Here is a 12,781-nt window from a genome sequence, read left to right as displayed (position 1 = left end):
ATAAATCCACAGCCACGCTATTAAAATTATTTCCAAAACTGACAGTTACTTTTTAAACTTGCACGAAATCATTCAACAAGCATGGGTCCAACTATGTTTTTATTGGTCGCTTATATTAACAAAACGGCAAATTAATGGTCATTTCCATACATTAAATGCAAAAAAAAAAACAACAACAAAAAAAGTTCATAAGATTCAGCTGCGATCGCTGAAAATTGGTCGTTTTACACAAAATATCGAACAAACAAAAACATTTCACACAGCACCTCCTAAGGTTAAGCAGTTGAAAGAAATGTTGCAATTGCTAAATATCGGACGGTTTTGGGATAATTCTTTTAATACAAGTAGTATAGAGTGGGGCTGTTCGTGCTAATTTGAAACGCCAACTAATTTGAGGCGCTGACGATAGATCACGGAAGTGTATTATACCAAGAAAACAAGTTCAGGAAGTCAAAATCGGATATGAATAGATCAATAACACGACTGTTTTAATCCTTTTAACAACTTAATCCGTTGATCAATACATTAATATTAACATATTAAACTAATTTGACAACTAATAATTTTGATAAAGGTCATTTCGATGAATAATTTAAATCACAATTTATAGGGAACAAATTTAATGAAATGTGTCCATATGTATTTGCTGAGAATATGTATTAAGTGTATTAAAGTTGAAGGAAATTAGATATTGTTGTTACAATAGATATGAATTAAAATACGAGGAATCAAATTAAAGATATTTCTTGGCTTATGATATCAGCAGATTGTATCACCATCACCTGTGATGTCATGGAAAATCTCATGACATCACAGGTATTTCCTTGACTAGGACGTCAAACATTATAATCACGTGATGACTGCTATATAAAATACGATGAACCCTATTTTTGATTTATTTACGAGACTGTTAAGCATGACTTCCAAATTAGATTGCAAACCCCATTGCTTGGAGACAGATTCTGCGGATTCTACGTCGGAACCTGTCCCTTCTAGATTGGCTCCCGCTGCAAATTTTATTTTGTCAACAGGCACACGAGCAACCTCAGGCGAATTCATGAATGCAGGGAGGTCAGTCCACAACATCTCTTCACCTTTCCTACTAAACTGGAACAAATGGAAACACCCAAAGTATGCCAATTTTACCGAACGTTATGCCAGCTTCAGCGATTGGCCAAAGTTCCTCAAAGGTCACAATAAGAAGGACTTGGCTAGAGCTGGTTTCATCTACACCGAAATTGGAGACAGAGTCACCTGTTTTTCGTGTGGATTGTCTCTCAAGGACTGGGAACCCTTCGATGATTCCTACAGAGAACATTTCCGTTGGTCATAGAATTGTGTTTATGCTAACATGGTGTCAGACGGGAAAGACTATTGAGTTATATATGTTGTAACATTATTCTTACATCCTTGTTAGAATAAAATCAAATGTAATTATTATATTAAACAAATTTCCGTTTGACCTGGTATTTATTTCATAAGATGAAATCAGTTAAATGTTATAAACCAATCAGACAAATATTCGGAAATGACAGTGTTGCCGATTTAAACTCTGTTTAGGTATAGGTATATTCATTTAGTTAAATTAACTGATCACGACAACATATCTACTACCCAGTGCAGTCTAGAATTAGGAAACAAGCGATACATTCAAGCATGTACATTGGACAATGGTGAACGTAGACATACGGGAATGGAAATCATCGGAAAATCGACAGTTTCCAACAATTAATATATCGTTATATAAAAATACCTGCAATTTTCTTGTGAGGTATTTTACATCTATCAATAGCCGTTCATACATATTGTAAATAAAATATTATTTCCAATAGAGATTTCATAATTTTATCTTAAATTTCAAATATAGTACATGTAGTACTTATTAAAAAGGCAAGAAACATATGACGTTTTGTTGTTTTTTTTAGCCCGATTTTGGATTATACCCAAGTATGTTTGAAGAGACTGATCGAGGCTCATCAAAGGAATTTTCGTCAACTTCTTGGATCCAGCTGCAAATGGAAAATAATAAGTGAATTCTGAAAAATATATTAAAGATGAAACCAAAATAATTAAACTTGCAATCAATTTTGAAGCTTCAATTTGAATTTCATACTCTAGACCGTCTATTACTTTAAGTAATTGTGTATGATTTTAACAGTTTGATATAAATATATAAATATATCTCTTTGAGTATTATGAGGGGATCAAATAGTGTTGGGAGGTGATCAAATCCAAGAAAGTCCTAAGAGCTTTATGATAGATTTGATTATGCCCCGACCGAAATTATTATATGTCATAATATTCAAATAATGATTCCTTATATTTATATCATTATCAGAATTTGTATGATTATATATTGAAATAGTCATTAATTAAATTTTTTGGGTCCATACATTTAACAATTGACTGGTAGTGTTATTATAGACAAAGACACTGGAAATTGTACGTAAAATCTGGCCAGCCACTGTTATTTTGCTACATGGTGTAACTAAGACTAAAAAATTCATCAAATGATCAAATTACATGGTGCATGATTCACAGACTGGAATGGTAGCCCTGTTCTTGTCCACCAGTCTGGACAATTCTGCCTGTCTGTGGTGCACCTCTATGCCTTTGCTCTACTTGTAATGCCTTATGCAGGTCTTACGTTCAAGTGAACACAAAACATCTGAGAGAACAGTTATTTAGTCTTAAATGCCATGTTCATGTCATACAACTGGCAATAGACCGCAATAGCTTGAACAATTTGTAGCGATCAATTATGTTTCATATAATGCAGACTTATTATGATCTGGCAGTCCTGACTTATGAATAAAAATTATTAGCATCCACTGTGGTGTTTGAGAGAACATTTGTCTTATGTGCCGGCAGAAATTAAAATAAAACCAATGCCATTATAGTATATATTAGACATTTCTTTAAAAATGTTGTTGAACTTCTGGGTGCTGCCTCACTTAATTTGGGAGAAATATCAATAATTTAACAAGTTTAAAAGTTGCTTGTTTTCGTTTTTCATATGACATGTCATTTACCCGGAACTGTTTATTTCTTATTTTATGCAAGTACTTATATTGGGAAAAGACTTATAGACATCAAATGTTCACATATGGAATGTTGATCATGAGTTTTCTTAATGCGTTTTAGCAATATCAAAATAAAGGGGATAAATCTTATTCTGTGAATGGTGCTTCTTTCAAAGTTGGACAAGAATTATTATTTCTCTCATAATCTTTAGTATGTTCTCTGCCAGTGGTCTTATAAAGATGTACAAAGAACATTCGCTTACTTGAAATTGCTTTTGGGGGATATGCAGTTTGAGATATGATTGAGCGCATCAGGGATATGTCCATATCATATGCATGCTGGTGAAGAACTTCATTAACAGATTGTTCTTCTGTTGAAGGATTACTAGTGCTTCATTAACAGATAGTTCTTCTGTTGAAGGTTTACCAGTGCTTCATTAACAGATAGTTCTTCTGTTGAAGGTTTACCAGTGCTTCATTAACAGATAGTTCTTCTGTTGAAGGATAACCAGTGCTTCCTTAACAGATAGTTCTTCTGTTGAAAGGTTACCAGTGCATCCTCAACAGATAGTTCATCTGTTGAAGGATTACCAGTGTGTTTACCTCATACGTCTTGCCTTTCTTTGTCTATTATAAAACACATAAAGGAATGCTCTTTTAAAAGAATATATTAATAATGAAACAGTGAGAATGCTACATTAATGACTAATACCATACATATTTTTATAGACATTTATGTAGGTTGTTTTGGCCCATGGTCTCAGGTATGCAGTTAATGTAATGAGACCATGACACAAATATAGTTTGTTATGGTCCATGGTCTAATTTTTTCAGTTGACATAATGAGACCATGACACATATATATGTTGTAATGGTCCATGGTCTCATGTATACAGTTGATATAACGAGACCATGACATCTCTATAGGTTGTAATGGTCCATTGTCTTATTTATGCAGTTGGTGTACTAGGACCATGACATGTTATATAGGTTGTAATAATCCGTGGTCTCCAATGTGCAGTTGATATAATTCATATCATGTATAAAGGTCGTTATGGTCCATGGTCTCTTTATAAAGTTGGTCTAATGTATACAGTTGATATAATTATACCATATCATGTATATAGGTCGTTATGGTCTATGGTCTCATTTATAAAGTTGGTGTAATGAGATCATGATATGCATAAAGGTTGTTATGGTCCATGGTCTCATGTATACAGTTGATATAATGAGACCATGACATCTTGAGAGGTTTTTAATGGTCCATGGTCTTATGTAGATGTGGTTCTGATGATACCATAACATTTAAAATGGTTGAAATGGTCCATGGTCTCATTTATTAAATTGATAAAAAGATACCATGACATCTTAAGGGGTTTTTATGGTCTCATGGCTGCAGTTGTTTAAATCCCCCGAACCCAGGATTTTAAAATGCCATTTGAACATATAAAATATCTTAATATATGAAACTGTGCATCCGTAAATGTACATGATTAATAAAGAACTGCATTCTCTGACAGATACATGATATACAATAATACACGCACTTGCTACTTATTCGATGTACATTGGCGCCGAGGTGCAGTCGGTAGTCTACCCGTTCGTCCCTTTTTACTTCTTCTAGTTTTTGGTCGATTTGTTCGACGTTATCACATAAGATACGCCACCTGGATAAGGTCATGGCCTGTCCTTTCTCAGTTGGTTGATCGTCGGCGAACAGTCTAACATCGATGATGGTTTCCTCTTCGCTGTTTTTGGATTCTAACACTCTCAACGTGCGTTCGCATCCTAATTCGAATTTTAAAGTTTCTGAAAAGTCTTGGCTCATCATGTTTACTTACAGTTTACGATATGCTACTCGTACCTCGTCGAGTGAAGAGATGGTTTGCTTTTTTGTAAAAGCAGACATTATATAGCGTGTCTTGGAAAATAATCGTGTTTATAGTAACAGCACATGCGCAACCCATATTAATAAAATCGCTGCTTGATATCAATTAATTGTCTATTCAAATGCAAGTACTGTCCAGTGTCCTCAATATAATATTACCGTTAATTATATCCTAAGTACTAAATGCTCTTTTGCCCCGTTATCTCTCCTGCTTAGTCGAAACACAGCATGTTACTTATTGCTAATTACTAAGATCATAGATGGTTCACTACATCTTGAAATATTATCTCAAATCAGCAGAAAATAACTTGATAATGATAGAAATCATGATCAATATGAAGTATGTCAAATAGGTGAAAAAATGACCAATTTTGGATGAATGTTTATATTTTAATTTAATAAAGTTCCAAGCGGTTTCGAAATTATGATCTGTGGTTCACAATATCCCGTTACTTAAACAGTTTAACAAACCATTTTATTAGCCATCTTGTGACGTAATGTCTTTTTAAAAAAAAAAGGTATAAGACTAGGAGTAGTGAGTACTTAATGATTATCTTCAATTTACTGTCCATTCAAAAGGTATTTGTTTGCCCAGTGTCCAAGGTACAACAGAACTCAAATATATCTAATCATTACGTAATGACCCTTTCCCTGTTCAGCTTCGAATGCTCAATCTATAATGAGCCATATTGAAATGAAGATTTGTATTATCTTTTAATGCATTTTATTTTGATAACAGATACATTTTAACACATCGACATTTTAACAAAAACAAACAACAAAAACCAATTTCTTTAGTATAAAATAAGTTTGACTTTAACAGTTCATGGCCCACACGCTTCGAAAACCATAACTCTGGGGTGCTCTCCTCGCACGTCGCGAGCGTCTAAGAACGGGGACGGGTGTCGGCTCCCTTTGATGGTGTGCGGGGATCTGGACAGGCGCGGGTACTGTCACGGTTGGTTGGCGGCGACATGTAAGACACTTCCAGAATACGAAAAGCACCATGTACAAAAGAAAACTGTAGTTAGTCTACCTTAACATTTTCATATGCAACCTCAAAAGTCTTTGAAGGCTTTTACTCCTGGCACATTGCTTGCGCACGATGACGTCACACACAAATCGCAATGCGGGAGATGGCGAGGGACGATATTTCTGTGACTATGATCAATTGTGTGTCTAGAAAATAACAGATATGCTCAAACTTTCGTTTCCGTCCCAGCACATTATATATTTAGAGCAATTGCATTTCCAAAAAAAATATATAACTATTCATGATATAAAAATGATATAAAAACATCTGTACTTTACTACCTCTGTAGATAATAAACGAAGGGCGTACGGTCTGCGACAGAAGGTACTGAAGCAGGAACGGGCCGTCATATGACAGGTTGTGAAACACGACCATATACCCTCTGTGGTTTTCGTGGAATATCAAGGAACCCAGATCATACAGAGTCTTGAACACACGCTCACGAAACCCACACTTTCCCGGACAGGGGGGGTCTAATAAATCGTTTGGTCTTTTTATCTTTCTTAGAACAACGTTCGCACCGATCTCCGCATTCCTTGCACGTGCTTTCGAGAATGACGTCCGCGTTTTCACACTTTGTACAGGCAGTCTGGCAGACGGCTAAGACAACAGAATGTCTTATGGGCATTAGGGCGAGGGGCATATCCCCATCCACACTGAACTATTTCGTCCTTTTGCGAGGTCTCTACGTCCGCAAAGATGAAGCGTCGATTTCCGTCTTCCGAAGGGGGGGGGGGTAACTTCTAGCATAACATAGATGTTCCGGATCAACGTACTGCCGACAGGATTTACACGTAAAGTGACCGCACTTGTGATCCTCAGGCTTCATCTCGTGATGTTCCACGAACTTGTGACAGGTCGGACATTTGTACACTAGTTTGCATGGCACGCTACCGCTTTCGGTGCGGATCTTATGTCTTCTGTAACACTCTTCAGACCTGCAAGTCCTGTGACAATCTTGACAAATACACACCTCCTTTTTTTCAGTTATCCGACAAACACACACTGCAGTGATTTTTACAAGCGTGTTTATATTTGTGCTCATAAGGGGTCAAACACGTTGTACAGAAATAGGAACCTGCAAAAAATCCACTTATTTTAACAATGGCGTGAAAGTGCCCCGATTTCTCTCTACGTGGTATAAAAGGAGTTTTTTCCTTTCCTGATCGCAGTTCTGGCTGATGTAGGAAAACGCGTTTCCGAGAGCAGAGCTTACGACATAAATGTTTGCGTTCAAATAATCTTCTAACGTCGGGATCAATGCATAAGTTAAGGGTTGATCATCTGAAATACCCAAGGACTGGCAGACGGCGCGAGTGAGAGAGTCCTGAGTATGCTGATTGTTTCCACGCACCTCTCTATAGTACCACTTTGGACATTTTTCAAATTGAATGAGAATCTCGGCGGGGGTGAGTGTAGGATGCATTCTTTTTATTCTCTTGTACTCGTCTTTGCTCGTTCTACATACACCGCAGTAAACCACGAGAGCAGCTCTTAACAGGCAGAGGTTATCCGTATTTTTGATCTGTACTATTGATTTTTTATTAATGCTCCCTGCCTCGATGTTAGTCATTTTCACACCTTTGCCACCGCGCGGGTGCTTGATGGCGCCGATGTCGATGCGACAGGTGGAGTCGAAGGGAATGTCCTCGTTACTATTAAGAACAACACTCTCCATCATAGCCTCGGCGTCCATCTCTTCCATCGGACGGCAAGGAACGTAAATGGGTATGTCCAGTTTTTGATTGTGAATGGCCCCCCTCATGATGTCGCCGGGTCGAAGGTTTTTCTTTACGTGATTAATCATTTTTTCAAAGGCATCCCGAAGAATATCCTTGACTTCACCCAATTTCTTTTTTTCGCGGAAAAACTTGTTGTTAAACGTCAGCTGGTAATTGACGTCGACGGCCTTCATATCTTTGAGGGTCCTCTCGTTGACTATCTTTATATTGTAGTCGTCAGAACCCGCGCCGACTTGTTTTCTGATGAGGTCGTCGGCAAGCAACAAATCGTCGTCTAAGGACATATTTTCGATTTCGCGGAAACTGGAATTGGCAATGTCGGGAAAGTCCGTCGAAAGGCTCGCATCGCCCTTGAGTAGTAGAGAACAATCTCTGTGAAACGATGATTCTGCGATGTCGTCAAAATGTTGGCTCCTTCACTTGCAGGGCTAGTAGCTCTCAGTTGTGAAGTTTCATTACCTGACGGTAATTCGCTCCAACTCATATCTTCAATTTATTGATATAAATTTTGCTCCCGGACTTTGGAACTAAACGAAATTAAAAAAAAATATATAAATATTTAGCCCCCCAAAAAAATTACCACTATAGATTAATAAATTTGTCATAAATCAAAATTTTTGGTTGACAATATCATATATTTTTTTTTGAAAATTGTTTCTATTTATTTTTTTATTACTATTAATATTTTTTTCACAAAATAAAGAGATCTGTTGTGTAAGTAAAAGCGTCAAAATAAAATAAAAACTCTTTTTTTAATCTGAAATTTCGTTGAAAAGTAGTATAAGACAGATAACTACATTTGAGATTTTTTTTTAAACCTACTATTTCTTTCCATTGTATTTCAAAATTCTTTTCGTGTATTTTTAATACGAGAGAGAGAGAGAGAGAGAGAGAGAGAGAGAGAGCTAGTTGATAGAGTTACCCCTCTTGCAATGTAAAGTTTCAAAGCCGCGTATATGGACAGATAAATACATTTTTAAACATACCCTGCATTGTTTTCGTGTACTTTCTCATGTTCCGTCATGCCATCGTACGAATCAAATATTAAATGACAAAATCCACACTGAAACATCTTGTTCAAAAGTTTAAAGAAATAATGAAAAAAAAAATCCAAACTGCCATGCGGACTCGAAGCAAATCAAATTCATACCACAAGAAATCAAAGAAATCTTAAACTGATAACAGTAAATCTGAAATAGTTTTTCATTGGTTATTACCTCTGACGACTGAAAATAAACATTTTAAAATTAATTATAATGATTGGGTTTTAAATAAAGTGGGCGTATTTCATGTACTATGTCAATCCAAAAAAAAATCGATTTTTCCCCCTTTGATTTAAGCGTTAATGGTTTTTAAATACCAAAACTTATTCAATTAATGTATTTTTTTAAACGTTGGGTAGATTTTATATCATTGATCGGTATAACATTCAATAAACATTTCTATTCATTTCTAACTTTCTCATTGTATATAGTCCTTAATTCCATTGTTCAACCACAATAAATACCAAAAGGTAGAATAATAGTTTCCTTGTTCGTTAAATTTGACCAATTTCTTTTAAACTCGTAATTTATTTCTTGAGGGTTTTCCCCCAACTTTCAAGTTGATTTTAGTATCAACTGTTTTCTTTGTTACGAAACTCTTTAACTGATAAGGAAGTTCAATACATTTTTGAGACGTGTAAAGAAATATTTACATTTTATTCCCGCAACCCATTATCTGATTTTTTTTCAATTAAAGCACCAACAAATGCAAATATTTCTTTTTGTCTCAGGTAAGAATAGACGTACACACACAAAAAAAAATAAAAAATAAATCAAGTTTTATTATTTTTTTATCGGGTAATTAATTATAGAATTTCTACACCAGTAGCAAATCCCCCTGCGTGGCGAACTTCTTGGTCGGGGTGAGCACTGGCATGGACTGGGCGCGGGCTGGGGTCACTGGCTCTTTCTTGATCCTCCTCACCAGTTCCTCCATGGGAATTGGTGGGATGTCCTCGGCCGGCTCCGCTGTCCTGAACAGTTGCTTGTTGGCCTCCCGGCGCTGCTCCGCGGCTCGACCTGGCATCAGTTGGGGGTTGGAAAGTGACGCTGCACCCGCCTGTCGACGTTCACGGACGACGATGAAGTTGCGGTATCTCCTGAGGAGATACCGCAACACCGCAACAAGAACTAGCCCCCCTATAACAATCAAGCCCGAAAGGGCCATGTCGAAAGCTTCGTTCACTAAAGAAAAATAGGAAAACATATATTACCTGACTGTGATAAAAATGCATGATTTTTATTAAGACACATCAAAATCCTCTGTTCCATAAAACACAAAATGTATTCGATAAAATTGTATTATTTAGAATCTATCAATCATGTCCGATTTAAAAAAAAAAAAATTAACTTTTAAGTTCACCATAAAAAATATGATTAAGAAAAAGAATTACTTACTTGTCTTATTCCGTGCGCAGTTCATGCAAACAAAAAACAAACAAATCAACAAACAAACAACTATAAAACAACATGCACTAATACTTTAAAAAAAATAATTTATTAGATTTATTGTTGAAACACCATCTCATCCCCATCATCATCATCACATTCAATTTTGATTCATTCAAATTTTTTTCAAATTGACTGTCTATTGTGTCTAAAGATAGGTGATTTGATCAACGATTAGGACTTATTTTCATAATATAATTACGAAATACAAAAAAACATGCTATGAATAAAATGGGTATAAAGAATTATATGTAATACAGTTTGTCGTATTTCGTACCGCGAGCCTCAATGTTTTTCAAACTGATGGTGCTCATTTCAGCGTACAAGTCGGTAGTCGTCGAGTCCGTCAGTATTTACAGAGGATAGAGTGACATTTGTATTAAAGCGGGTCGTGTGAGGCATAGTGTTGTTGGATTTGGTAAATGGGGTGGTCTGTTCTACTGAATGCGCTCGAGGTGTACTTTCATGCAATGTAATAGTGGTTACAGGTGACGTCAGAGATTTAGTATAGTCATGCGGGATGGGTGTACTATTAAATGCAGACGTGTCATTATTGTGCATGCTACTATTATTAATAAGCGCGATACTATTATTAAGCGTGCTACTGATAACAGAAGTTTGTGTGGTCGCGTCAGTCGTCGTAAAGTTCTGGTGTGAGCTTGACGACTTCCTCTCGTGTGTTACATCTAAATTAAAATGTTAAAAAAAAATCAGTATTTTGAGTTTACAAAAAATAAAGATTAAAGTATGTCGACATGAATCAAATAGAGACTTCTCTCTCTCTCTTAACAGAGGGGATTTCATTCATCACAAACACGCCTTTCTCATTACTGATTCGGTCGAAACCAGTTTACACCAGATTGCCTGCACTCAAACGTAAGTTCGAACACGCGGGATCGCGAGAAATAACTGAAATGCAATGACAGATTTTCCACGAAATTGGAACAAAAATCCGAATCAAAATCGTTCAATAAACGGTAACATTAAAACAAAACATAAAACCTTGACAAAAGAGATTACTTACGTTTCTCACTGAATCTCGGCATGGTCGAGGATAATGTCGTCATTTCTACAGATAAGATTACCGATAAAGATATTTAGAGATTTACGAAATGCATTTAAACAAATGAAGTAAAAGATTAAAATCTAAGGGGTTACAACATTTCGCATTTAAACAAATGAAATAATAGATAAAAATCTATTCAAGCAACAACAATTCTGTACCTGAGCAAATCACCGCTCCGTTCTCAAGAGAACACACCATGCTGAATGACTAATTTATCACTTGACATACAGATGTGACGTGACAAAAGAAGAGAATGAATTGCGAAGTCATGTGACTAAAGACTGATCTCGCAAAATCGATAAGTTGCCAAAAACTATCAAAAGTCATATTTCTTGATTATTTTTTTTTATGTTTCGAACGCTTTAGATTTGTTTTTACACATTTAAATATTTTTTCTCAAAAAATTAAGCTCTGAAGCCCAATAGCGATTTTTAATTCAAAAAATAAAATCTATGAAATAAAAAACGAAAAATATATCCTCCTGTAGGTAAAATCAACTCTCGAGGTCAAGTAATTTCACTTCTCCAATCACATCTTAATTTTAAAGTTTAAGAAATGAATAAAATAGAATTACCTGCACAGAGGAAACTTTCGCTGGTGGCCTGCATCTTTATTTCTTTAATTGCTTGCATGCAAAATCGCTTGTACGCCGATATGTTGGTACATTGTCCGTGGATCAGTACTTGGTCCAGCGATGTGTTCGTTTTAACAATGATTTCTTTAATTGCGCACTCAACCTGGGCAATGGTCACAAACTCCGGACAAGCTCGTACATTATAACAGAAAGCCATTCCAAAATCGTCTTTACAGTTACAGGACGGGGTGTCCTGAGATAGACTCATACCAAAAACCACATGTAAAATAATTATCGCAATCATGACGACAAAAAAAGGAAAAACTGAATAACAACCAACTGTACCACTTGATAACTTTTTGGAAAAGAGAAGAGGAGAAGTTCATTCAATTTATTTTTATCAATTTTATTTCGACTTTGATATTTGTCTTTCAATAATGCAAACAATAGGCGATTCGTTTGGCTGACCTACGAGGTTATTCTGTACCCCTATTACTAACATTAAAAACAATACCTTCATTATTGTTGCATTCATGATATAATTTTGTGACTAATAATGTTTAATTTTATTTTCATTACATATACGAGGATACTGTGACCTGCCCCTTAATCTTCTAATGTCAACCGACTCTCTACACATATACAAAATAACAACAGTTTATTAGCAGATGATGAAAGAGGTATGGAACGGAAGTGGGGGGGGGGGGTCATTAGCAAACATACAATACGTTTCTAGCTTACCGCATTCACCCGTAAAAAAATAGTTTTTATTCCACATCACCCCTCTTCCTCCCCCCACCCCGTTCAATCCGAACCAATCATTGGCGTCAATTTTTTTTGATGGAAATCGAAATATAAAATCGTTGAAAACCTCCAAATCTTCCCCTTTTTTCTGAAGGATCCCGTTATTTGTTAATAATTCATATTTTTGGGATTAAGATTACCATGGCAAGGTAAGTTAAT

At 35.9% G+C, this 12,781-nt stretch overlaps 1 protein-coding gene across 2 annotated transcripts; it reads right to left on the bottom strand.

Moving 5' to 3' along the window:
• Positions 1-9,527: 9,527 nt before the first annotated feature.
• LOC128170005 (uncharacterized) lies at positions 9,528-12,714 on the bottom strand. 2 transcript variants are annotated; one of them, XM_052836001.1, is made up of 4 exons: positions 11,819-12,714; positions 11,203-11,247; positions 10,128-10,864; positions 9,528-9,914 (listed from the first exon to the last, which is right to left on the bottom strand). In XM_052836001.1, exons 3-4 carry the CDS (start codon positions 10,150-10,152, stop codon positions 9,547-9,549), a joined length of 393 nt encoding a protein of 130 aa, XP_052691961.1. In that variant the 5' UTR covers positions 10,153-10,864; positions 11,203-11,247; positions 11,819-12,714; the 3' UTR covers positions 9,528-9,546. The 2 variants fall into 2 exon arrangements, with proteins under 2 accessions (XP_052691961.1, XP_052691960.1); XM_052836000.1 differs by lacking the exon at positions 9,528-9,914 and having other exon boundaries at positions 10,165-10,864.
• Between the last annotated feature and the right edge of the window lie 67 nt (positions 12,715-12,781).

The sequence above is a fragment of the Crassostrea angulata genome, unplaced genomic scaffold (assembly GCF_025612915.1).
Source record: "Crassostrea angulata isolate pt1a10 unplaced genomic scaffold, ASM2561291v2 HiC_scaffold_277, whole genome shotgun sequence".
Lineage (NCBI taxonomy): Eukaryota > Metazoa > Mollusca > Bivalvia > Ostreida > Ostreidae > Magallana > Magallana angulata.
The sequence above is the reverse complement of the archived record's forward strand: the minus strand, read 5'-3'. Positions and strand labels throughout refer to the sequence as shown.

What these genes read in the sequence shown, in the direction of transcription:
- LOC128170005 (XM_052836000.1), bottom strand. Translation starts at nt 12,122, where the DNA reads ATGATTGCGATAATTATTTTACATGTGGTTTTTGGTATGAGTCTATCT. An exon ending in CGAAAGTTTCCTCTGTGCAG is followed by an intron (nt 11,248 to 11,818) that starts GTAATTCTATTT and finishes TCTTATCTGTAG; the next exon opens with AAATGACGACATTATCCTCG. An exon ending in GCCGAGATTCAGTGAGAAAC is followed by an intron (nt 10,865 to 11,202) that starts GTAAGTAATCTC and finishes ATTTTAATTTAG; the next exon opens with ATGTAACACACGAGAGGAAG.